General features: G+C 40.8%; 1 protein-coding gene across 4 annotated transcripts in view; it reads left to right on the top strand.

The window, feature by feature from the left end:
* SLC41A1 (solute carrier family 41 member 1) overlaps positions 1 to 26,663 on the top strand; it is a 47,554-nt gene that overhangs the window by 9,687 nt on the left and 11,204 nt on the right. For all 4 annotated transcript variants that reach the window (XM_070745530.1, XM_070745529.1, XM_070745528.1 and 1 more), the window contains 6 exons: positions 6,518 to 6,625; positions 15,783 to 15,854; positions 18,418 to 18,562; positions 18,650 to 18,796; positions 23,016 to 23,163; positions 23,982 to 24,061. In XM_070745530.1, coding sequence (XP_070601631.1) covers positions 6,518 to 6,625; positions 15,783 to 15,854; positions 18,418 to 18,562; positions 18,650 to 18,796; positions 23,016 to 23,163; positions 23,982 to 24,061 — 700 coding nt within the window. The remainder of the gene's footprint in view (positions 1 to 6,517; positions 6,626 to 15,782; positions 15,855 to 18,417; positions 18,563 to 18,649; positions 18,797 to 23,015; positions 23,164 to 23,981; positions 24,062 to 26,663) is intronic.

Raw genomic sequence — 26,663 nt, 5'->3', positions numbered from 1 at the left:
CAAACTGGGAAGAGGAGAGGTAGAAAACCCTCCATGAAAGGTTTGGGACAAATGGAGAGCAAACTGGGAAGAGGAGAGGTGGAAAACCCTCCGTGAAAGGTTTGGGACACATGGAGAGCAAACTGGGAAGAGGAGAGGTGGAAAACCCTCCGTGAAAGGTTTGGGACACATGGAGAGCAAACTGGGAAGAGGAGAGGTGGAAAACCCTCCGTGAAAGTTTGAGGACACATGGAGAGCAAACTGGGAAGAGGAGAGGTGGAAAACCCTCCGTGAAAGGTTGGGGACACATGGAGAGCAAACTGGGAAGAGGAGAGGTGGAAAACCCTCCGTGAAAGGTTGGGGACACATGGAGAGCAAACTGGGAAGAGGAGAGGTGGAAAACCCTCCGTGAAAGGTTGAGGACACATGGAGAGCAAACTGGGAAGAGGAGAGGTGGAAAACCCTCCGTGAAAGGTTGAGGACACATGGAGAGCAAACTGGGAAGAGGAGAGGTGGAAAACCCTCCGTGAAAGGTTTGGGACAAATGGAGAGCAAACTGGGAAGAGGAGAGGTGGAAAACCCTCCGTGAAAGGTTTGGGACACACGGAGAGCAAACTGGGAAGAGGAGAGGTGGAAAACCCTCCGTGAAAGGTTGGGGACACATGGAGAGCAAACTGGGAAGAGGAGAGGTGGAAAACCCTCCGTGAAAGGTTGGGGACACATGGAGAGCAAACTGGGAAGAGGAGAGGTGGAAAACCCTCCGTGAAAGGTTGGGGACACATGGAGAGCAAACTGGGAAGAGGAGAGGTGGAAAACCCTCCGTGAAAGGTTGAGGACACATGGAGAGCAAACTGGGAAGAGGAGAGGTGGAAAACCCTCCGTGAAAGGTTGAGGACACATGGAGAGCAAACTGGGAAGAGGAGAGGTGGAAAACCCTCCGTGAAAGGTTTGGGACACATGGAGAGCAAACTGGGAAGAGGAGAGGTGGAAAACCCTCCGTGAAAGTTTGAGGACACATGGAGAGCAAACTGGGAAGAGGAGAGGTGGAAAACCCTCCGTGAAAGGTTGAGGACACATGGAGAGCAAACCGCTTTCGGAGACTGCTGGGGAGCTGCTCAGCTGTTTTAAAAGGTGACAGCCGGGCTGGGGGGCTTCCCAGCAACCTCCCCGAAGCCAACCCGGAAGCTCGGGTTTGGCGTTCGTAACATGAAAAAAGTTCGTAAGAAGAGGCAAATTTTTTCTGAACCCCGGGTTCGTATCTCGAGTTGTTCGTAAGACGAGGGGTTCGTATCTTGAGGTACCACTGTATATGAACTTGGTATTGGAGGGCTGTACATATTTTCCATTCTTTTCAAACTAAGACAAGTCTTTTGTCTTAACTATCCTTAAAAACAATTAATTATTTAAAAACGCAAAATGTAAATTGAACAAATAAATGTAAAAATGCATTATAGGAGTTGAAATTCCCCTTTTCCTTTCACCAAATATTGTTACTGTAAGACACAGTGATTCTAGCACAGAGATGTAATAAATATGCACATAAATGTTGCCAAACGCAATCCCACAGTGCTTTCATGTATGTAGAAACTGAGATATTCAACCAAGAGGTCTTCACTGCAGTGTTGCATAAGTCTCTGCCAGTCAGCACTAAAAATAATCATTGAGGTAGAAGAACATGTTGGCTGGCCTCAGTCCATGACTTTTAAAACATTACACTACAGTGGGTAAAAAATATCTGTAGAGGTCGTGGTTTAATACCCTTTTTCTATGAGTAAAAAGTAACACTCAGCTTCATAGACAACTTCCTTTTTATATATTTAATTTTAACTGAGAAAACTATGTATTTGAAGCACAGATCTCTGTTTTGAAAGAAAAGAGTCAGTGGTTTCCTGAGAATTTTATTCTCGGCTCCAAATGCTTTCCGTATCTTCAGCTGTGAATTGATTAGTTGTTTGTAAGGGTAAATTTGGAATTTCGGGGGGAAAAATCTTTGTAATCTTCTATCAGAACTTAACCAATGATTCACCTTTCACTGTCGAAGCACAGCTGACCTTTGTGGTCGATAGGTATTGCCCAAAGATATTGCACTGTAGGAGCTAAACAGAATAGTATTAAAAGTAAAATAATAATAAAGTAAAAGTAATGATATCTGTAAAAGGTATACTTTTATATCTACACCTGTATATCAGGGTAAAGTAAAAATAAAATTTTACTTTGAAAGTACTGATATATCCTGACCTAGCAAACACCAACTTGAAAAGAAGTTCAGGGTGGAAATCTTATTGCTAAGGTGTTGTGTAAATTCAGCAACTGTAACTTAATCAACAACCATGATTAAATAAACTGGTTTATTGCAACGTGTGAATCTAGCCATTATGATAGATACTTATGATGAAGATTTAAAAGAAATATTTAGACAAAACTAAGAAAGATGAGAATATCAGTAGTTATGCCTTTTATAGGTAGTTCGTACCACATGATTCTTGACAAATGTATATTTTATTTTATGTACACTGAGAGCATATGCACCAAGACAAATTCCTTGTGTGTCCAATCACAGTTGGCCAATAAAATTCTATTCTATTCTATTCAGGATAGAGGCGATAAGCTAATCCATATAGTTGTTGGGAAAGAATGCAGTTGTCTCATGGATTGCCCGTAAGCATCTTGTTGGCTGTGGGGGATACAGAATGCTGGATTAGATCCAGCGCAGCTCCTCTTGGGTTCTTAACTCAGTCATTCATTCTTACTGGAAAGTTAATTTTGTGTTATTTTGAAGGCTTTATGCCTTCTCTGTGGCCTTTGTGGTTTCCTTTTCTATTCCAAAAACTCTTTGCTCTGTAATTATCATTGCTGAAGAAAACCATGGTTTGCCCTTTATATAGAGTGTTCAAGTTTATCCTGGAAAGGACAGGATGTTTACAAGTCTTTGGATGAGTGGAAATGAGATTTTGTCTGTTAGTTACCTCAATTTTTCCTTTGCCTATATTTGTGTATGTACGTTTTAATTGGAAGGTAGACCCTGTACTCTCTTTATGGGGAGAAAGGTGAGACTTAAGGAAAATAATGCAGAATGTGGGGAAAATACCTTCTTATTGCTGTTCCTGATCTAGAGTTCTGAACTACCATGTTTGACTCCTACCTGCCTACATCAGATAAATCTCAAAAGCTGCCATTTTATCTGTGTTTATGTTCTGCCGGCGTGTTTCAATTGCCCGTAATTACAGGGTAATTAGTCCAGGAAGACACACACCACACGATAAAAGGAAAACCCAAAGGTTTTTATAAACAGAAAAACAGAAACAGCTCCCTTTTTAAATGTCAAAGGGATTTTCTGGTACACCCAAGGCACAGGTGAAATGCAATCCAATTGCTCACCCAATAACTGGGAAATTGAGTCCAATTCTAAAGTCCAGAGAGTCCACACACACAATCCTGAACAGCAAAAAACCACGATCTTGACAAAACAATGAATCAGATAAACTGCCATGAGGCTAACACACCAGGCTGCACTTTTATCTGTAGCACTAATTACAGCAACCCCACCCAACCACAGGTGGCCTCATTTTCTCGTGTAATAATCCTTCAGTTGTTGTCTCCTATGCATCATAGGGGCGGCATACAAATCTAATAAATAAATAAATCACTCTACGCATGGGTGGATATGTCATTTATTCTTGTTCAGAATCCAGGGATGATACAGATGATTGATCTCCTCCTGGGCTATCTATCTGTCAAACTCCCCTCTTCCCTGTCACTCACGCTTCCTTGGTCAGAGGAGACAGATTCTACTGGAAGCAAAACAGGCCTGCGGCATGTGGATGTCTCCTCCACCTCCACATTGCTTGGGGCAGGAGCTGGGCCAGAGCTAACCACAACAGTTTACATGCCCAACTCTGATCAATGATTTTTTTCTCTCAGGGCCTTGCAGACCAGATTGTAGCTTTAATCACTTTGAATTCTGTAACTACACCTTTGCCTACCAAGAAGCAGGCATTATGTGAACAATTTTGTCCTATTTGGAACTCATGAGACATTGGTAGCAAGATGTTATTCTGTGACATTTTAATTTTCTACCATGAATTGAACTCAGGAACTCCTTTGAAATTTAGTTGTTTGTATAAATTGTGTTAATTTTAGGAGTTATTTGGGATTTGCAGGAAATAATATATAGAATCTGTTGGAATGGTATGTATACCATATTTTTTGTAGTATTAAGACCCACAGGAATATAAGACGCACCTTAATTTGGAGGGGAGGAAAACAAGAAAAAATTCTGCCTCTGCATTCAGCATTAGGATTAGTGGGGTCTTCACTTCCACTCAGATTTTGATAATGAACAGCACAGATCTTTAAAATGAATTTTGCTTTCTAAGATTACAGAAATGTGAAGTGAATAAGAAATTACAAGTAGTTACACATGATTGTGTAATCTTCTGAGTTTTTGTATTATTAAGAAAACATATTAGTAGCAGATGTTTTTCAGAATCCACTTTTGATGCATAATTTAAATCTCTGATTTCTGCTATGGAAGTGGTCGTTTTACTTGTATAAGGTGACTAACTAAATTTCCCAATAAAAGCCTACTTCGAAGAATAATGAGAAATAATAATTTCTTTAAAGCACATATTCTTTTAAATCTTTAATCGGACTCTCCGTTTTATTATGCATCTATGGACATTTTATTCTGCAGAAATTGGGGTGGAATTTAACTGGAGTGGGTGGTGTTCATGGGGGCAGAAGGCAGACTTGGCTCCACTCCCAAAATGCCCCAGTCTTCTTCTTACCTATAGCCGTAGGCTTGGAAAGCTGGGCTTTCTCACAGCAAGGCCCGATAGAGAGGCAGCACATCAGCCCTACTGGGCTTTCCAGCAAGCTCCTGCACTTTTGTTGCTTAGGTCGGAGCCTGATTCCCGAAGCAGCCTAGGGAACTGCATTGAGAGTCTTTTAAATGAAAGTGTTTTCAGGTGGCAGATCTTCGATTGCAGGAAGGGTACCTGAAATGCTTTCCTCTATGATCATCATGTTTCAGCCACTTTTTGCAATTGGAGAGGGGGAATCTGGTGCCTGAAACGCTTTCCTCTAAGATCCTCATGTTTCAGGCACCCCTTCTGCAATCAGAGAGGGAGATCTGCCACAAGAAAACGCTTAAAAAGCTCTCAACACAGTTCCTTGGGCTGCTTTGGGAATCAGGCTCTGACCGAGGCAGCAAAGGCGCAGGGGATTGCTGGAAAGCCTGGTAGCATGTTTATGAAATGACAGGTTCAGGAGGTCTGATGGGATGCCTCTCTATTGGGATTTGTTGAAAGGAAGCCCGGCTTTCAATGCACTTTACCAGGGTGCTTCATGAACCAGGCTCCATGCGGATGTGAAGGCCTCCACCGCCTGGAACCACCCGAAAATGCAATGCGCGGGACTACATTCAGAGTATAAGACGCATCCAGATTTTCACCCTCTTTTGGCGTGGGGGGTGAGGTGTGTGTTACACTCCAAAAAATATGATACCTACCCTTAAGCTCTCAGAATAGAGAGATACAGATGTTACAAAATGTCATGCTCCATATAAAGAATAAAATAGAATAGAATTTTATTGGCCAAATGTGATTGGACACACAAGGAATTTGTCTTGGTGCATATGCTCTCAGCTTACATAAAATAAAATATACATTTGTCAAAAATCATGTGGTACAACACTTAATGATTGTCATAGGGGTCAAATAAGCAATGAAGAAGCAATATTAATAAAAATCTTAGGATATAATCAACAAGTTACAGTCATACAGTCAACATGGGAGGAAATGGGTGATAGGAATGATGAGAAAAACTAGTAGAATAGAAGTGCAGATTTAGTAGAAAGTCTGACAGTGTTGAGGGAATTATTTGTTTAGTAGAGTGATGGCGTTCGGGGAAAAACTGTTCTTGTGTCTAGTTGTCTTGGTGTGCAGTGTTCTGTAGCGACGTTTTGAGGGTAGGAGTTGAAACAATTTGTGTCCAGGATGTGAGGGGTCAGTAAATAAAACTTCAAATGTGCCATCGTGTAGCATTTATATCGCTTTGCTCTAAAATTTTAAGAACATAGATGTTTTAGAACATTCTGATAAATATATCTAGACTTTCAAAAGAATGGTGATCGCTCTCTATTAAACAGGAGACAGCTTTTCATGCCCATTTTTATAGATTTGTTGCAATTGCTTCAGCTTCTTCTTTAAAGCCATATAAGCTTTAGTCATTGCCCTTGAAGTTCTTGCTCATTGCAAAGGATTCTGTAACTCACTCCACAATATGTATATTCTGTTGCTCTATATCAACATAAAAATAATTTATTCTATTGTCCAAGCCTAGCCAATATATTTTGTTCTAAGTAGCAGTACATCAATATAGCAAGACATGTTCTTTTTCTGTTTGTCAGTCTGCTCTGGCAGAATCTCTTGGTAAGTGTTGAAAAATCTTAGAAATTTTTAATTTCTAATATTGTTGAAAAATAAGTCTTTGCTGAACCACCTCTTACTAGAATCTGATGATTTTCTTGGTTTTACAGCACTGGGACGTCTTCAAGTATGTGACTGAAGTATTTATCCTGGTTCCAGCTCTCTTGGGGCTGAAAGGGAATTTGGAGATGACATTAGCTTCTCGCCTTTCTACTGCAGTGAGTATTTTGATAATTTGTCAAGAGAGTTTTTCTGTGAACACATTTTCCAGCAGTATCAGTCACTTCAAATAAAAAGGGAAGCAGCTACGGTAAATGTAATTTTACAAGCAAAATTTATCTACATTTGGGGTGTATGTATATGCAACTGTTTTCAGTTTGACTAATGATTTTGAGGGTGTAAGGGGAAGTAGGAAGGAAGGAGAGAGAGGAAAAGGGAAGGTAGAGAAGAAAGAAGGACGGGAGAGGTAGAAGAGGAAGGAAGGGGAAGGAGAGGAGAGAATTTAGAAATGCTTATGGAAGGTATAAGTTGGAGATATACAGTGTTCCCTTGATTTTCGCGGGTTTGAACTTCGCGAAAAATCTATACCACGGTTTTTCAAAAATATTAATTAAAAAATACTTTGCGGGTTTTTTCCCTATACTGTACCGTGGTTTTTCCCGCCCGATGACGTCATATGTCATTGCCAAACTTTCATCCGACTTTAATAAATATTTTTTTAATAAACTTTAATAAATAAACATGGTGAGTAATGATCTAATTGCTAAGGGAATGGGAAATTGCACTTTAGGGGTTTAAAGTGTTAAGTGAAGGCTTGTGATACTGTTCATAGCCAAAAATAGTGTATTTACTTCCACATCTCTACTTCGCGGAAATTCGACTTTCACGGGAACGCATCCCCCGCAAAAATCGTGGGGAACACTGTAGTTGGAAGAGTTCAATAATGAAAGCATGGAGGCAGACAACATGTCAGTTTCTTTAAAAAAAATAGTGTAAGCTCACATTTTGCTAATTTTCATCCTTTCTTATTTTCTTTCTTTCTTTTCTTTTGTGCTTGACGTTAAGTTCCAAGATCACTGGTATGACTGCCTCTTCTTCTAAGATATAACAACTGAGTTGATATTTTTGTAATGTTCCAGGACTTCTTAAATTCCATTATTTCAGCATATAAAAGCAGATTCTACTTAAATTTTAATACTTTAGCCTATTCATTTCTATAAGTTTGTATAATTCAGAGTAAACCTTCTCCTACTGACCTTTAAGATCCAAAGTTACTTTGCTAAATAGAGAGAGATGTTGTAATAACCTATTGCTTGAAAGTGATGGGTGATTGAGCCAGATGATTAGGTCTTGGGAGTATCTCTTTATACTGAAAATTGCATTACTTGAGGAAGGGTGGAATTCTCAACTGTGGATATTTGTTTTTTTCTATAACAGCTAAAGTGGCAGTCTATCTTTTTAATGAGGAAACACTGACATATAAAAGCAATTTAGGAATCATAAGAGAAATGTAAAGTTGCTGATATGTGGCACAAACTGCAAGATTGCAAATAACCACAAAAGGAATAACCACAAAAGTTAGAAGTGGGATGATGTTTTTGTTGTTTTAAAGTTGAGATGGGAGATGTACAGGAAAGATCTGTAAAATACTGGAGCAGTTAATTTTTCTTTTACCATTTTTCTCCCTCACTCACATTTAATGTATTCAGAAAATATCAGGTGTAATTACAGTATATCTTTGCCAGATTAGTCTATTTTGACCCTTTAGAAGACCTGTGAATGAAACTGACATATCCAACATTAAGTAACAATAATAGAAAGTTTTATTACAGCAATTGGCCAATTCAAAAGCATTCTGAGACAATAAAAAGTATAGTAAAACTTAATAATTGTAATGCCGATATAATCATAGTGTGGTGTGGCTATAAGATAGATTCAGAAAAAGCTAATTAGATGGGGAATCATTAGCTGAAATCACACTTGTGCAATAGTGATCTAGCAAAATATTGGTTACTGCTTCAAGAATTCTTTCATGGCAGGGACAAAATCTTGTTTCAAATGGAACACCAGTCAGTCATTGTTAATGAACACTAGTTCTAAGGGACAATCAATTAATACAACTGGCCTATTAGAGTTATGAAGATATGCTATAGGAGAACTGTAGTAGAACCCTAATAATGTTTGGTTTTCAGTGGATTAGGTCATAATTTTACTAAGCTGTGGTTGGTTAAGTAGACCTCGGGGACTGGCATCATATAAGATGTTAACTGAAAACCTAGAGTTTAGTGAGATGTGTGAACCCAGCCAGTGAATTAGTTAGTTAGTTAGTTAGTTAATTTAACTTTTAAGCCGCCCAAATCCTCTGGATGGCATACGATCATAAGCAATATAATATAAAACAGGATGAGCAACAATAAACAAAATAACAAACAATAAAATATAAACCAGTAAAAGACCCCAAATACAGTATTCATTCAACAACATTCATATCTCTGGGGGCAAGCTAGTTGTTGGCCTGCCAGAAAAGCCATGTTTTCACAGCCCTTCGGAAGGCTAGAAGGGTGGAGGCAGTGTGGGTCTCTAGGGGCAGTTGGAGCTGCCACAGAGAAGGCCCTCCCACATGGCCCCACCAATTGGCACTAACTGGCTGACGGAACCTGGAGAAGGCCGACCCTGTGGTTTCTGGTCAGTCGCTGGGAGTTACGGGAATTATCTGCCTATTTACAATGTATGATCCCAATTAGCAAATTAATTTACACTGATTTTGAGATGCATCCTTGGTTTGTACTCATAGTTTGAACATTGCGTAACGGTCATTTTAGGGATGTGAAAACAGTTTCATATTTTTCACAGGCTGTCATACATTTTGGCAAAGTATGATGTGAGTACTGAGCCATTATGGTTGATAATGTATGGTTTATATTAAGTGATAAACAATCTCTTAATATAAAGCATCATCTGAAGTTAGTTGGGGGAAAGATCAAAAGCAACATGAGAAAATATTATTTTACTGAAAGAGTAGTAGATCCTTGGAACAAACTTCCAGCAGACGTTGTTGGTAAATCCACGGTAGCTGAATTTAAACATGCCAGGGATAAACATATATCCATCCTAAGATAAAATACAGAAAATAGTATAAGGGCAGACTAGATGGATCATGAGGTCTTTTTCTGCCGTCAGTCTTCTATGTTTCTATAAACCATGTGAATATTGTCAGATATGGCTTATTCCACTACCTATAGTGATTATAGTGCAGAAAATATTCTCCAACATTGAAAACTCCTATACTATTGCTCCCTTCTGCAATTGTTTTTTTGGCAGTTACCAGATACCCGCTATGGGGAGGGCTTTGGCTTACCCTGTACAAATGTTATAACCTTAAACCTACTCTAGAATTCTCCAGTTGTTTCTTATTTGACCTTGACTTGAGAACTGTTTCCTTCCTCTGTCTTCCTCAGAGCTGTGATTCTATGGAACATGAGTCACAGTTTGACCACAGAAGCACTTGCTGTGTTCCAGCAAAGCTGAAAGATGCTGGCAGCAGGAGAAGCTTGGCTGGGAAACAAACAAAGCTTTTCATTCTCTTTCATCCTCCTCTTGTTGCACTGCCTCTGCCATGGGGGTGGGAGAAAGGCATGTGCTACTTATTACTGCACTAATGTGTTGCATGAGGGAATGCACCATAGAGACCTAAATGCTTCCTCAGCATTGAAGTTTGTGTAAGAAGAATTTAGAAAAATAATTTCAGCTTACCAATTACACTGAAACTGCATCACATGGTAATCAAAGGTGTTGCTCTTATTCACAATAAGTTGCTGTGACTTTCACCTAGTTGTGACTTCAAAGAGTATCTCTTCCCCCTTGAAAGGACTTAAATATGTATGTTGAAATTACATGAACTCGTTTAATCAGAGCCTTCCAAGGGCGGCTTAACAGCCATAGGAAGCATTTTGGAGCTGCTTTTAAAAATCAGTTTCCTTGATCTTTATGTTGTATGCAAAACAACCTTAGAATTGCTTCCAGATTCTCGTTTGATGTGCATTAATACTTCCAAACTAATTTTCCTGTGTTACTTAAGAAAGGAGAATACATTCATTCTGTACAGGAGATTAAACGTTTGTTTTTGCCAGTAGCCAAGTTATGTGGATCACTAATCTCATTGCAAGAGAACAAGGAATCCCTGAGCCAAATTCAACAGTAGAGCTAAATACAATTTTTGTAAGCAGAATGACTTGTGTCCTATCTTTCTCTTTGGACCTTGCCAGATTTGGGACTGCCAGCAGCTTTAAATGTCTTTCCCTCTGAAGCAGTTCTGTTGCCAGTGATGTTGTCCTTTCTGTTTGTACTGGTGAAACATGAAAGGAGAATAAATGAGACAAAGAGCCAGTTTGCCTAGTAGACGGGCAAACGTAAATGTGAAAGGGGGAATTATAGAAAAGTCTGGTAATCATTCCTAGGACACTGATGTAACATTGTCCCATTGCCATGAGTAAGTGTTGCTTCTGTCCTGAGGATCTTCATACATTCATATTACATTTTGATTTAAGATTATGTATTTAAGCCATTATTTATTTATTTTTATTTTATTTATTTTTTTATTTTGTCCAATACACAATGAGGGTTTTAGTGGGTATGTATCTATATATACACATAGTAAAATACATGAATAAGGTTATAGAGGAGATACTCATAGTAAAATATATCTATGAAAGAATAGAAAAGAAGATATAGTAATAGAGCATATCAATGAAAGAATAGAAGAAGAGAGATAGGAATAGAAGAAAGGAATAGGAGATATAGGAGAGCAATAGGACAGGGGACAGAAGGCACTCTAGTGCAGTGTTTCCCAACCGGTGTGCCGCGAGACGTGGTCAGGTGTGCCGCGAAGAAATAAGCTCAGCTTCTGGTCTCGCAACTTTTTGCGAAGAGAAAAAAGTTGTGAGACCGGAAGCTGAGCTTGCTTCTTTGCACCTTCCAAGTTTTCCAGCAGCTGCGGCGCCCCGCCCGGCTGGAGCTTCCCTGTCAGCAGGTGAGCTTTGGGGCTTGGTGGGAGGGCAGCGGCAGCGGGAGGGCGGCGCACAGTGGGAGGGTGATGGTGGCGGCAGCGGCAGCGGGCAGGAGCCATGCCGTGGGGCGGTGGCAGGGTGGTCCGTCTCTCTCTCCCCCTCTCTTGCTTTCTCTTTCTCTCCCCCACCTCTCCCTCTCTCTTTCTCCCAGTAGCCGTGGGGCGACGTCAGGGTGATCAGCTGTGAGGCGGAGCTACGGAACAGAGGAACAGAGGCACCGACGGCGGCGGCTGGAAATGCTGGAATTGCGTGGCTGGCACTTGCCTGCTGGCTGGACCAGGATGGAGGCTCAAGCCCCACGTCCATGCCCAGCGCAACGCCAGAAATGTACAGCGTCTAGCCACCGCCGTCTGTGCCTCCGTTCTGGAGCTCCGCTTCACAGCTGATCACCCTGCCGTCGCCCCACGGCTACTGGGAGAAAGAGAGAGGGAGAGAGGGGGGAGAGAAAGAGAAAGCAAGAGAGGGAGAGAGAGAAAGAGAAAGGAAGAGAGGGGGGAGAGAAAGAGAGAGAAAGATATAGCAAGAGAGGGAGAGAGAGAAAGAGAGGGAGAGAGGGGGAGAGAAAGAGAGAGAAAGAGATAGCAAGAGAGGTAGAGAGAGGAAGAGGGGGGGATAGAAAGAGAGAGAAAGAGATAGCAAGAGAGGGAGAGAGAGGAGAGAGGGAGAGAGGGGGGAGAGAAAGAGATAGCAAGAGAGGGAGGGAGAGAGAAAGAGAGAGGGAGAGAGGGGGGAGAGAAAGAAGGAGAGAGAGGGGGAGAGAAAGAGATAAAGCAAAAGAGAGAGAGAGAAAGAGAGATAGCAAGAGAGAGGGAGAGAGAGGGGGGAGAGAAAGAGAGAAAGCAAAAGAGAGAGAGAGAAAAAGAGAGATAGCAAGAGAGAGAAAGAGAGGGAGAGAGAGGGGGAAGAGAGAAAGAGAGAAAGACAGCAAGAGAGAGAAAGCAAGAGAGAGAGAGAAAGAGGGGGGAAGGAGGGTGAGGGAAAGACAGAGAGAGGGAAGGAGGGCAAAAAAGAGAGGAAGGAAGGGAGAAACAAAGAGAGATGGAGAGAGAGGGGAAAGAAAGAGGAGGGAAGGGAGAGAGAGAGAGAAAGAGGGAGAGAGAAAAATAGAGCGAAAGGGAGGAAGAGAGATATTTTTTGTCCAAACTTTTTTTTACACACACACACCCGCCCACCCGCCCCTGCTCAATGTTTCCCAGGATTTTGTAAATGTGAATAATGTGCCGCGGCTCAAAAAAGGTTGGGAAACACTGCTCTAGTGTACTTGTACTCGCCCCTTACTGACCTCTTAGGAATCTGGATAGGTCAACCGTAGATAATCTAAGGGTAAAGTGTTGGGGGTTTGGGGACGACACTATGGAGTCCGGTAATGAGTTCCACACTACGACAGCTCGATTACTGAAGTCATATTTTTTACAGTCAAGTTTGGAGCAGTTAATATTAAGTTTAAATCTGTTGTGTGCTCTTGTGTTGTTGTGGTTGAAGCTGAAGTAGTCGCCGACAGGCAGGATGTTGCAGCATATGATCTTGTGGGCAATACTTAGATCTTGTTTAAGGCGTCTTAGTTCTAAACTTTCTAGGCCCAGGATTGAAAGTCTAGTTTCGTAGGGTATTCTGTTTCGAGTGGAGGAGTGAAGGGCTCTTCCGGTGAAGTATCTTTGGACATTTTCAAGGGTGTTAATGTCTGAGATGCGATATGGTTTCCAAACAGATGAGCTGTATTCGAGGATGGATCTGTCAAAAGTTTTGTAAGCTCTGGTAATTATATTTTATCATGGCTTGTTAATAAAGCATTATGAACAGTATTGGGTTCCTACCTTGATGGGGGAGATGGCGTTCCGGTAGTGAAAATGGAGCTGCGTGCACAGTTCTGGGGAACCGCGGGTGCGCACACGCGCCCGTGCTAGATTTTGCTTCTGCGCATGTGCAAGGGGAAAACTCTCGCAAGGGGACACACGCACACTGATGAGCTTTTGCTTCCACATGCACGGAACCACCGAAATCTCATGAGTGCGTATATCCCCTTGTGAGATTTTGCTCCCTGCACATGCACAGAAGCAAAATCTTGCTCGGGCATGTGTGCGCGCTCACCAGAGCCAGGAGCCACCAACCCTTCAGTGATCATGAACTATACGTGGCCATAGTGAATTCACCCAGGCTGAGCCAATTACAAGCTGTTATGGCTGAATATTAAATGTTACCATGCCAATGTAGAGTGGATGTGATTCATGATTGATGGCTGCTTTAATGTTTTTGTCTACGTATCCATTTATCTCTAGACTATATTCCATTAAAAACAATAACACAGCAGGATTTCACTGGCTGAAATAATGGGAGATTAGGTTAAGAACATAAGAAGAGCCATGTTGAATCAGGCCAAAGCCCATCGAATCCAGCATTCTGTGTCACACAGTGGCCCAGCAATTGTCCATGGGGATCTTGAGCAGAAAGAGAAGGCAAGACCCTCCCTTTCCCCTGACCCCCAACAAATGGTACTCAAGGGAATCCTGCCTGCCTCAACTAACATAGAGGCTGATGGCTCTAGAGGTAGAATACTAATGGAACACATGATTTTGAGTAAAAATAACCATGATGATAACAGTAATTAACCTGTATTTGAGTTACACATACAGTGATACCTTGTCTTACGAACTTAATTGGTTCCGGGATGAGGTTTGTAATGTGAAAAGTTCGTAAGATGAAACATTGTTTCCTATAGGAATCAATGGAAAAGTGATTAATGCGTGCAAGCCCAAAACTCAGAAACCCGGAAGCCGGGACCTTGCCGCTGAAGGAGGCTTGAGCCTCTCAGTCCTTCCCGACCCTCCCGCACATCGCTCTCAGTTGCAAGGATCCCCCATAGTAGGCCAGCAGAACTGCCTGCCGAGTGCTCTTGCCCAGCGGGAGGCGAAGCGCTGGGGTGGGGGTGTCAGTCCGGCCCTCCTGCCTCCCCCCCCCAGCCAAAAACCTAAAGCCTCGTAGCTGCCGCCGCCACTGTAGGAGACTTAAGCCTCCTGGTCCTTCCCGCCCCTCACCTGTGGCCAGCAGAACTGCCTGCCAAGCGCTCTTGCCCAGTGGGAGGTGAAGCGCTGGGGTGGGGACTGTCAATCCGGCCCTCCTGCCTCCCCCCCAGTCAAAAACTTAAAGCCTCGCAGCAGTGGTGGCAGCAAGGCTTTAAGTTTTTGGCTGGGGGGGAGGCAGGAGGGCCGGGATGACACCCCCCACCCCAGCGCTTCGCCTCCCACCGTGCAGATGGATGAGGAAGGGGGGCATCTGGACCAGGCACTTCAGCTAGCAGTCGGGAAGCGGGGAATCCCGGCCGGCGTGGAAACAAATGGAAAATCCCATCGGGGCAGTCACAAGGCAGGAAGAGCGCACACGCAGTAAGAGAGCCCACAAACCCGGTCTCAGGTTCATAAGAAGGAAAGGGTTTTTAAGACGAGGCAAAGAAATCTTAAACCCCAGGTTCGTATCTCGAAAAGTTCGTATGACAAGGGGTTCGTAAGACGAGGTATCACTGTACACATATTTTGTGCATATATTCATACAATGTATATTTGGACTTATGAAAAAATAGAAATCTTTTAATATAAGTACACTAATTCAGATGATCTTAAAAGATTGATACGGTATGTAATTGAAAGCAAGAGGGTGGGGTTTTTTGGATTGATGGACAAACAGCTGGAAAAAAGTTATAGAGCTTTATGCTATAATAATCTTGCTGCAGTTACCCTGTCTAAAACAAGAGTGGACAGATTCAATGTTACCCACAATGGAAGAATGGTTGGTGAAGATGATGAAACTGGCTAAATTCCTTGATTAGAGAAAGAGTAATATATTTATTGCTGACTGGAAATGCCTAATACACAGCTTGCATGAAATAGAGAAAAATGAATATATGATTTATGATTTTTTGATGATTAGAAAAACAAATTATAGAAAAGAGTTTTATTTTATAACCATGGAGAAAAAAGTAATTTTCTGTTTGTAGTTATAATTGCTGTAAAGAACATTGGAAACTATTTCTTTTCTAGGGTTGTTGGGTTTTTTGCACTATTTCCCCCTTTTTTATTTTATATTAATTGGATTAGTTGTTAATCTCTTTTTAAAAATATTTAATAAAAGCTATATTAAAAAGGAATGCGATGAGCAAGATTACTTGCTGAAGAAGTAAATCTAGAGTTGTAATGATGAGTCTATCTTCCTTTTCATAATATTTATGTGGTTATCATACCGAATAAATTTTAAATATTTCAGGAAACATCAGGTCATCTATTTATTTTTAATATATATCTCTCTCTCTCTTTTGTAGGCTAACATAGGACAAATGGACACACCAAAAGAGCTCTGGAAGATGATCATAGGGAACATGGCTCTGATACAGGTGAATTTTGGAGAAGCTGTCACTATTCCCTGACGGGGGCATGGATAAAAAACCTGGTAGGGGAGGGGAAATCCCAGTTTTCTACTACTGGGCAATTTCTGGATACATCTGTCATATAGTCATCCATTCCAAAAAATGTTCAGCAGTCTTTTGGCAGTCATTACTGCCACAACCTAGAACAAGTTTCTGTTAAAGTGTAATACAAGACCGTTCTGAGTCCTTTCCTGTGACTCAGCAAAAAGAAACATGATTTATCAGTGATGGCAGGAACCTGAGGAAGTACCGGTTTGAAGCAGCGGAGAGGCAGATTTACCTAGGACACCCAATAATTTATGTCAACCACAATTAGAATGACATTTGCTAGTCTCTGAAATGGTTCCAAGTAAACGAGAATACAGTTTGCTCTCCATGAGGGCTGCCATTGAAGATCACTTGGAAACTGCAACTGGAGCTGTTAATTCAATAGAGTAACAACTAGATTTCAGGACCAGCACTGACTGCCAGTAGATTGTAAGCAGGTGCAGTTCAAATAATCTGGATCTTTCTTATGTGGTGAAGCATTTTTTTATAAATAGAATTTTTCTGCCTTAAGCAGTTTGGGTAAAAATGCCTCCTGGGACTCCAAGGATGTGCTTTGCAATAAGAATGGCTTGCTTCCCAGAATCAAATTGATCCTCATCCTGTTTTCCTTTAGAAGATCAGTGAAAACAGTTTTCTTCCATGGATGAGATTTAGTTAGTTAGTTAGTTAGTTAGTTAGTTAGTTAGTTAGTTAGTTAGTTAGTTAGTTAGTTAGTTATTTGATTTATATGCCACCCCTCTCCGAGGACTCATGGCAGCTTACAACATATAAAAACAATCTAACATCATAATCCAATTAATATTAAAACAATCTAAAACCCCAACAATATTAAAATCAGTCATTACCATTCACACAACAAAGAAATGCTACATTCATTTGGCCAGGGGGCTAGGGTCTAATGGCCCCAAGCCTGGCGGGATAGATGAGTCTTGAGACTCTTGTGGAAGGCAAAGAGGGTGGGGGCAGTGCGGATCCCTGGGGGAAGCTAATCCCAAAAATCAGCTCCCCCCAGAGTCCCCCCCCCGAGAAGGTTCTTACCCTAAGCCCCGCCAAGCAGCATTGTCCAGTTGATAGGACCTCACCGGTCACTGGGACTCATGTGGCAGGAGGCGGTCCTGCAAGTAATCTGGTCCGATGGTATGTAGGGCTTTATAAGTCATAACCAACACTTTGAATTGTGTCTGGAAACCAATCGGCAACCAGTGCAGTCCGCGGAGTTTTAACTGGATAACAGGATACTGTATACAGGTAGTCCTTGACTTATGCCCACAATTGTGTCCAAAATTTACGTTGCCGAGTGAGAAATTTGCTAAGAAAGGCTTGTCCCATTTTATGACTTTTCTTGCCACATTTGTTAAGCAAGTCACTGCAGTTGTAAAGTTAGTAACAAGGTTGTTAAGTGAATCTAGCTTCCCCATTGACTTTGCTTGTCAGAAGGTTGCAAAAGATTATCACATAGCATAGCATTTTTAGATTTATATACCACTTCATAGTGCTTTTACAGCCCTTTCTAAGTGTTCTGATCTCCGTCTAAGGCCACTGTTAATTGGAATAAAGGCTTGCTAAATGCAGAGATTTGTAAAAACAAAACATCACCTTTATTTTTCTTCCTTCTGTTACAAACTGCGTCATCTTGGTATGCAGTCTCTCTTATCTTAGTCTTTAGTAGTTAAGGCAACATAAACATCCTCAAAGCATTCTACTATTCCTCTTAAAATTTATGGCTAGGCAGCATTAGCCCAGGGTAATAAAAAGAAGGATTTATCCATCTAATATATGTTTCTCCTTCACTTGAATCTGAACTCATAGGAACGTCCTGTGGTTGGTCTCCCCCTTCTTCTTCTGCCTGTAAATCAGGCCCTGCCATTAATTCATAAACACTTTCCGAATCAGAATCTGCAAAATCCCCAAACTGAACAGGAGTATACACAACACTAAGCAGTTTACAGAATCAGCATATTGCCCCCAACAATCAAGGACTAGGTCCTCATTTTACCGGCCTCAGAATGATGGAAGGCTGAGTCAACCTTGAGCCAGTGGTGAGATTTAAACTGCTAAATTACAGTTAGCAGTTAGCTGAAGTAGCCTGCAATGTTGTACTCTAAACCATTGCACCACCCCAGCTCTTATCACATGACCTCCTAGACACTGCAACCGTCATAAATATGAACCAGTTATCAAGTACCTGAATGTAAATCATGTGACCATGGGGATGCTGCAATGGTCATAGGTATGAAAAATGGTCATAAGTCACTTTTTTCAGTGCCAGTGCCATTGGAACTTTGAACGGTCACTAAATGAACTGTTGTAAGTTGAGGACTACCTGTATTGGGGTTTTTTTATATTTAATTGTTAATGGTGGTTATGATTTATCTATGTGAGCTGCCTAGCATGTGATTAATCAAGCAGCCTATTTTTCTAATCAATAAACAAGCAAACTTATTTTGTTTTCCCTGCAAATAAACATGGCTGCATTTTCTAGGTTCAAGCAACAGTGGTTGGTTTTCTGGCTTCAATTGCTGCAGTGATATTTGGCTGGATCCCAGATGGACACTTCAGCGTTGGCCATGCCATTCTCCTTTGTGCCAGTAGCGTGGCCACTGCCTTCATTGCCTCCCTTGTGCTGGGTAAGAAACAAAAGCTTCCATGAGAAAGAGATTTCATCTGCAGTTCATTGTGTAGTAACACTAACATTTCTTTTCTATGTACTCTAGGCATGATCATGATTGGTGTAATCATTGGTTCCAGAAAGATGGGTATCAATCCTGACAATGTGGCTACACCTATTGCTGCCAGTCTTGGTGACCTCATTACCCTGGCGCTGCTCTCTGGAATAAGCTGGGGCCTCTATATTGAACTGGGTAAGATTGTGAAGACTACATTGTTCAGTAGGAATTTTATTTATTTATTTATTAGATTTGTATGCCGCCCCTCTCCGTAGACTCGGGGCGGCTCACAACAGCAATAGAACAATTCATAACAAATCTAATAGTTTAAAAACATTTTTAAAAACCCCATTATTAATCAGACATATATACAAACATACCATACATAAATTGTATAGGCCCGGGGGAGATATCTCAGTTCCCTCATGCCTGGCAGAAAAGGTGGGTTTTAAGGAGTTTACAGAAGGCAAGGAGGGTGGGGGCAGTTCTAATCTCCGGGGGGAGCTGGTTCCAGAGGGTCGGGGCCGCCACAGAGAAGGCTCTTCCCCTGAGATCCGCCAAACGACATTGTTTAGTTGACGGGACCTGGAGAAGGCCAATATTGTATGTGCCAAAATGTTATAGTATTTAAATGCCTTGAACTCTGAAGTTCATTCCTATTGATCTAATTTTACATCACTCTTTTTAATAATACAGAGAAAGTACAGACTACATTACCAGTCTTAGACATGTGCCATATGCAGTATTCCCAGCTAACAATAAGAAGTAAACCAGTCAATCTTGGCATTTTGGGGCTTATATGCCAGTTAAGGTTCAGAATGTTCCAAACATTGAAAATATGAAAAAGGGTTGCGTGATGAATGAAACAGGCAGGAGAGGAGAAAAATGCATATAAGAAAATTATTGCCAAAAAAAGGATGGATGGGATATATTATTTGATGTATCTTTTTTTAAAAGCTAAGAAAGTAATCAAAAAGAGCAAGGAAGGGCTATGAATAAAAGAGGCAGAGAGAGGGCAGAGTAATTTTGATGAAAATAAAAAATTGTGTTGGAAGTGGGTAAAGAAAATGGTCTAGCAAAGGGATTGGAATGAAAAATGTGATAAAATAATTAAATGAAGTAGGGGAATGATGAAAAAAGTATTTCATAGATTTCTATAGAAGTAAGAGTATGTTGGAGTGAAAATTGAAATGAATGCTGTAAATCAAGAAAAAATGATGTGAGATCAGTGGAAAGTGGGAAGAGTACAAATATAAATGGGATAACTAGAAAAATGCTAAAAATAATTACATTTTTCTTATGAAGTGGCTGTATAATTGAGTAGTGGATGATATGTAAATCCATCTATGTCTGATGATAGGAAGAATTTTACTACTGTTCATATAAATATCTTGGTCTTTCTATGTTCTGCTTTTGTATTTTTGTGTTTCTTGATTTTGGGTAGAGTAATAATTTTTAAAGATATTAATAAAATACTAAGTAATGTACCAGATTATCTACTAGTGAAGAACTTTGAATTTTTACATCATGGAGTATATAATAACATTTAAAAATTGTTTGGTCCACTGGAAAGATAGTACCATTCCATACTTAAAATACAAGACATGTTTTCCGTCTCTTTCTTTGAATTTTCTCTATCAATTATCACTCCAGGTGGTCAAGGTTCAAGTAGAGTTAAAAACTCTTCCGACTCCATTATCCTATTATTTAACATAGCTTTTTATGTTTGCATAGCTCTCTGTGTGTGTTTGTGTGTGTGTGTTTTATATATGGCCTGAATATTGTGGGAGTTTTTCTGTGATTTCTTTTTACATAATATGGCAAAACGTTTCCCAGAGAAAGGGAAAACAGCAAGAGTTTACAATGGATTAGCTTGTTAAGTGATCCTGGAAAAATATTTGGCAAAATTCTGATTGAAAAGAATATAAGAGGAAAAGGCTGGCTGTGAAGAAACTTAGGAAAGTACATTGTGGTTTCATGCTAAGCAGGGGGTGTTCAGACCAGATTTTGCTCTTTTGCTCTGAAAAACATATGATAGAAGTGGGGGGGGGGACTCCTTGTTTCTTTAAATAGATATGTCTATTCTTCTAAATAGATAAATATATAAAGCAGTGTTTGTGGTGATATTAGAGCTACACTGGCTGGGTGTGTGAACTTATGGAAATCTCTCCTTCCAGATGATATAGCTACATATAATTTTCTGTCGCTCCAGTACATGTCATGAGATATATGTTGACTGCAGTAGAAATGGGATACTTCAGAAGTGTGTGTGTGTGTGTGATAAAACAAAAAGAAGGTGAGGAATGAATGGATGCTGAATGAATAAGTAAAAAAAATACGAAAGGCATTTGTTGAATTGGTTCAGTCATTTAGAGAGAGAATGTATGTGTATTCAAATCACAAAACAAATATGAAAGAATGAATACATTGAGAGGGAGAAGACTAAGAAAGTTATAATTAGATTGAATTGATGAATGGAATTGATTAGACCTTCAGAAAATGAAAGGTGACAAATTTAAACCTAAGGCAAGGTGGCGCATGCATACTTAATTTATTTATTTATGAAATAGTTTTTTATCTTGCCTTTATTACTTTATAGGTAACTCAATGCGACAAACATACATACTCCTTCCTCCTATTTCTGCAACAACAATCCTGTGATTGGGCTGAAAGAGAGTGACTGGTCTAAAGGCATCCAGCCAGCTTTCATACCTTTCATTTCTCATTATTCTCACATCTCATGGACTAGCACCTTAACCATTATACCAAACTGGCACATGGTAGAAACTAATATAATGTTCAAAGATGGAAAGATATGAACAGGGTGAACATATTGATGTAAATCTATTTAATTTCTTTTTCTTATCTCATGTCTCCCTTATATGTTTTTCTATTCCTTGGACAATGTTGCTTGCCCCTAAAGGGAATAGTGTAATGCGTATATTGCAAGTAATATCCGTCTTAATAATGGACGTTTATTACAAATGTGGGTATTTGTTTCTGTGTATGTAGAACAATTGAACCTTTGTCTCTTCTGGGAGTGTTCTCTTTGAGCAATTGTAGTAATGATCTTAGACAGGAGGATTAACAGGAGGATAACTGACGCAAATGTTCACTGCCTGCCTGCCTGTCTCTCACTTCTGAAATCTTCCCTAATAGAAAGAGAAAGGGAACTATCCAGATCGTATTATTTGCAGATCAAGGGACAATCTTATAATTGCTTTACCTGTCTTCTCATCCTTCTGGAACAATGGGGATTTCCTGAGTCACAACAGTACTTGCCTGTAGTTTCTTAAATCAGCATCTTCTGAGCATCCACAGCAAGTTAAGGAGCTAAATGTTTCCATTATCTTGCTTTCTGAAACAAATCTGAAATGTTGCGTAGCTACCATATAGTAAAAATTACAGTTTGGTGTAGTGATTAAGATAGCAGGCTAGAAGCTGTGAGATTGAGTTCTAGTCCCACCTAAGGTGACCTTGAGCCAGTCATTCTCTCTATCCCAAGAAACTAACAATGGCAAGCCACTTCTGAAATCTTGCCAGGGAAACTGCAGGGACTTGTCCAGTTACTAGGAGACCATGCTGACTTGAAGGAATATATACATATGTACATATATGCATATTTGTTTTCATAGATTTTCACGTGTATAGGTATGTGGGTCGTGCCGTATTCGGGGTTTTTCCCATGTAAGATTGATACTATCAATCTTACTAGGGAAAAGATGCAAATATGCCAAGATCTCCCTCTCTGTGTGTGTGTGTGTGTATGTGTGTGTGTGTGTGTATTTTCATAGATTTTCACATATTTGTTTTCATAGATTTTCACGTGTATAGATATGTAGGTCGTGCCGTATTCAGGTTTTTTCCCATGTAAGATTGATACTATCAATCTTACCAAGGAAAAGACCCAAATATGCCAAGATCTGTGTGTGTCTGTGTGTGTGTGTGTGTCTGTGTGTGTGTTTGCATATGTACAGTATGTGCATATACTGTACAAATTTCCACTTTATGGGTTGCTGGGATGTATATATACATGAATGCGTGCATGCATACATACACCCCAGCAACCCATAAAGTGGAAATTTGTGCAAAATGGGTGCTATTTCTGCAATGTTAGCTAAGAGAATAGCAGTTATACTACATAAGTATTTTGTTTACATATGCTGCAGAGACAATATTTGAAATTCTAAGATATGGGCGTGAGATATAGAGTTAGGAATCTGTGTTCTTTAACACAAATTGTTGATAGTTTGTGTACTGACCTTAAACTGTTTTCCCTGTGGCTAAAAAGAAATGATTGTCGCCTTCTTTAGGTAAAATATGATAAATATTTCACTTGCTACTTTGTTGTTCTGCTGTATCTGCCGTTCATTGGTTGTTCATTCAAATCCTCCTTCTTCTTCTTTCTATCTAGAAGACAAGCCTTACGTGAATCCCTTGGTGTGTGCTTTTTTTGTCGCACTGCTACCCCTATGGATCATCATTGCTAAGCGGAATCCAGCAACCCAGGAGGTACTGTACTCTGGCTGGGAGCCAGTCATCATTGCCATGGCAATTAGCAGGTATGAATAGCAATAGCACTTAGACTCATATACCACTTCATAGTGCTTTACATCTCTCTTTAAGCGGTTTAGGAGAGTCAGCATATTTCTCACAACAATCTGGATTCTCATTTTACCAGTCTCAGAAGGATTGAAGGCTGAGTCAACCTTGAGCTGGTGAGGATTGAACTCCTAGCAGTGAGCTGAATTAGCCTGCAATACGGCATTCTAACCACTGCGCCACCATGGCTCATGAAGACTGTAAGGGGTATCATCCCCCCTTCATGAGAGGGTATCCTGGGATCAGGGAGCCGAATGGCAAAACTGATTTTTGAATTTTTTAAATTTAACATATTTGAGTTCATTCCAAGGCTGAAGTATGTGAAAAAGCCCACTTAGATATGTAGTTATTATTTCATTTCCATACTTAACCGAGCTCAGTATTAGTATTGTATACTAGAACACCCATGATCCCCTGACTCATTGTTTTAGAGATAACCAGATTCCTCAATGCCTTCAACAATAGCAGACCTAATGTACTTTAAAAATTAATTAAAATTCAGGAAGATATTCAGATATGTACCATGCTTCCCTAAAAATAAGACCCTGTCTTATATATATTTTTCCCAGCAAAAAAGGCACCAGGTCTTATTTGGGTCGGTGGGGGTTGTCGCCCACTGATTCACTGTGTGCATCGCCCCAGCCTCCTTTTTGCTATCAGAAGCAATATTTTCCAAGCATCACCAAAAATAAGAAAATAGTTTTTGAGGCTGTAGCAGTAATTCTTTATACAGTTGGCTGTTATATCTTCCAATTTTTTTCAATGTTTCTTTTTTCAGTGTTGGAGGATTGATATTGGATAAAACGGTGTCAGACCCAAATTTTGCAGGAATGGCAGTCTTTACTCCTGTTATAAATGGTGAGCTGTTCTTCATTTTAAATGACCAACTTCAACATATTTAACACTTGGTGAGAGAGATAGTGGGTTATTAAATCCTCAGTTCCTGTTTGTTGTGGGAATGAAAACTCACATGACTTATCTTGCATCTAGTTCATAGGTAACTGCCGAGATTGCAGCTTTAGGATCTTCTTCAACTTTCTTGAGCCAGTGACACATGATGGTTAGGATTCTGAACTATACTGGGAAGCTTTAGGATGGTGATGGTGAACTTTTTTTGGCTTGGGTGCCAAAAGGGTGTGTGCTTGTGCCCACACGCATAATGCAATACCCTCACCCCACACATGAGCGCATACAGCTCTACCCACATGCATGCGCCTCCCTCACGCTGACTCAAACTCAACCCAGACAAGACGGAGTGGCTGTGGGTCTTGCCTCCCAAGGACAATTCCATCTGTCCGTCCATTACCCTGGGGGAAGAATCATTGACCCCCTCAGAGAGGGTTCGCAACTTGGGCATCCTCCTCGATCCACAGCTCACATTAGAGAAACATCTTTCAGCTGTGGCGAGGGGGACGTTTGCCTGGTGCACCAGTTGTGACCCTATTTGGACCGGGAGTCACTGCCCACAGTCACTCATGCCCTCATCACCTCGAGGCTCGACTATTGTAACGCTCTCTACATGGGGCTACCTTTGAAAAGTGTTCGGAAATGCAGCTGCGAGAGCAATCATGGGCTTTTCCAAATATGCCCATGTTACACCAACACTCCGCAGTCTGCATTGGTTACCGATCAGTTTCCGGTCACAATTCAAAGTGTTGGTTATGACCTATAAAGCCCTTCATGGCACCGGATCAGATTATCTCAGGGACCACCTTCTGCCGCACGAATCCCAGTGACCAGTTAGGTCCCACCGAGTGGGTCTTTTCCGGGTCCCGTTAACTAAACAATGCCGCTTGGTGGGACCCAGGGGAAGAGCCTTCTCTGTGGCGGCCCCGGCCCTCTGGAACCAACTCCCCCCAGATATCAGAGTTGCCCCCACCCTCCTTGTCTTTCGTAAGCTACTTAAAACCCACCTCTGCCACCAGGCATGGGGGAATTGAGATACTGTTTCCCCCTAGGCCTTTACAATTTTATGCATGGTATGTCTGTATGTATGTTTGGTTTTTTATTATAATGGGTTTTAAATTGTTTTTAGTATTGGATTATTGTTATACGCTGTCTTATTATTGCTGTTAGCCGCCCCGAGTCTCTGGAGAGGGGCGGCATACAAATCCAATAAATAAATAAAATAAAATAAATCCCCCTCCATGCGCATGTGCACAGGCTTCACTGAAGCTTCCAGTAAGCCCGTTGGGCTGTTTTTCACTCTCCCCAGGGTTCAAGAAAAGCCTCCTGAAGCCTGGGGACAGAAAAAAATAGCAAATCGGACCAACCAGAAGTTCAGAAACGAAATGGAAGTTGAGCTGCCGTACTACTTACCTCTGGATAGTTGCAACCAGGCCTCTAGCACCTTAGCCCATTTCTTCTGCAGCCAACAAAGCTTTCCTGAAGACCCCTGTAGCCGATAATAGAGCTCCAGATCAATCTGAAGTTATGTTATCAGCTGCAGAGACCTTTCCTGAAAGCCTTTCCTGAAGGCCTCTCTAGCTGTTAACAGAGCTCTGGCTGCAGAAGAAATGGACCAGGTTGTGGGAGGCCTGGCTATAACTGTCCAAAGCCGAAGACGTTCCGTAGGGCTTCTGACAGCGAAAAGGAGGCTGGGGGTGACGCACACAACTGAACTTCCAGTTGGCCTGTTGGCCATTTTTCATTGTGCCCAGACTTCAGGATGCCTTCCTGAAGCCTGGGCAGAGCGAAAACAGCCAAAACTCATGTTTTGTATTTATAACTCATCCCTATCCTAAGGACCTTGGAGATATATCAAAGAAAAACATGATGATAAATAAATACAGATGAATATCAAAAGCAGAAATTGATCATACGCAAAAAAAGCAAAGATAAAATTCAAGATGGATACTATCAGCTAGGATTAAAAGCATTTTGGAATAAAGGAGTTTTAATTTGTTATGAATTAAGCTATGATCAAAAGCACTATCAGGACTACATGAACTTCTGAATATTGTGTATGTTGTCTTTCGCTCCTAAAAGAAATGTAAAAACTAAAAGTAAAAAAAAAGAGATCAGAGACAACATTGCTGAGACAGTTGGAGATCATATATTTATGTATCAGATATAACATCTTTCATGTAACAATGGTATTGCAGGTACTTTTGAACACATACTCTTGATTAAATGGCAGAAAGGGCATAATGGGAGGAAGAACTTAGTTTGTAACTAATGTAATCAAAACTATTATAATAAAAGTCTGGGGGGAAAAGAAAGGTATCAAAAGAGAATGGCATATAAGGGGTTACCATGTTGAGTAATAGTATACATGAGCATCAAAATTTAATGTAACTTTCCAATTCTTAGCTTAATGTAGCAGTTTGATCTTTGTAAATGACCTGCATTAAAATGTTAATACAAGTGGTCCTTGGTTTATGGAACTGCAATTGCCATCACTAAGCTATGCTGTCATAAAAAGTGGCATCACGTGACACCACTTACTATAGCAGTCCTG

The sequence above is a fragment of the Erythrolamprus reginae genome, chromosome 3 (genome assembly GCF_031021105.1).
Source record: "Erythrolamprus reginae isolate rEryReg1 chromosome 3, rEryReg1.hap1, whole genome shotgun sequence".
Taxonomy (NCBI): domain Eukaryota; kingdom Metazoa; phylum Chordata; class Lepidosauria; order Squamata; family Dipsadidae; genus Erythrolamprus; species Erythrolamprus reginae.
The sequence above is the reverse complement of the archived record's forward strand: the minus strand, read 5'-3'. Positions and strand labels throughout refer to the sequence as shown.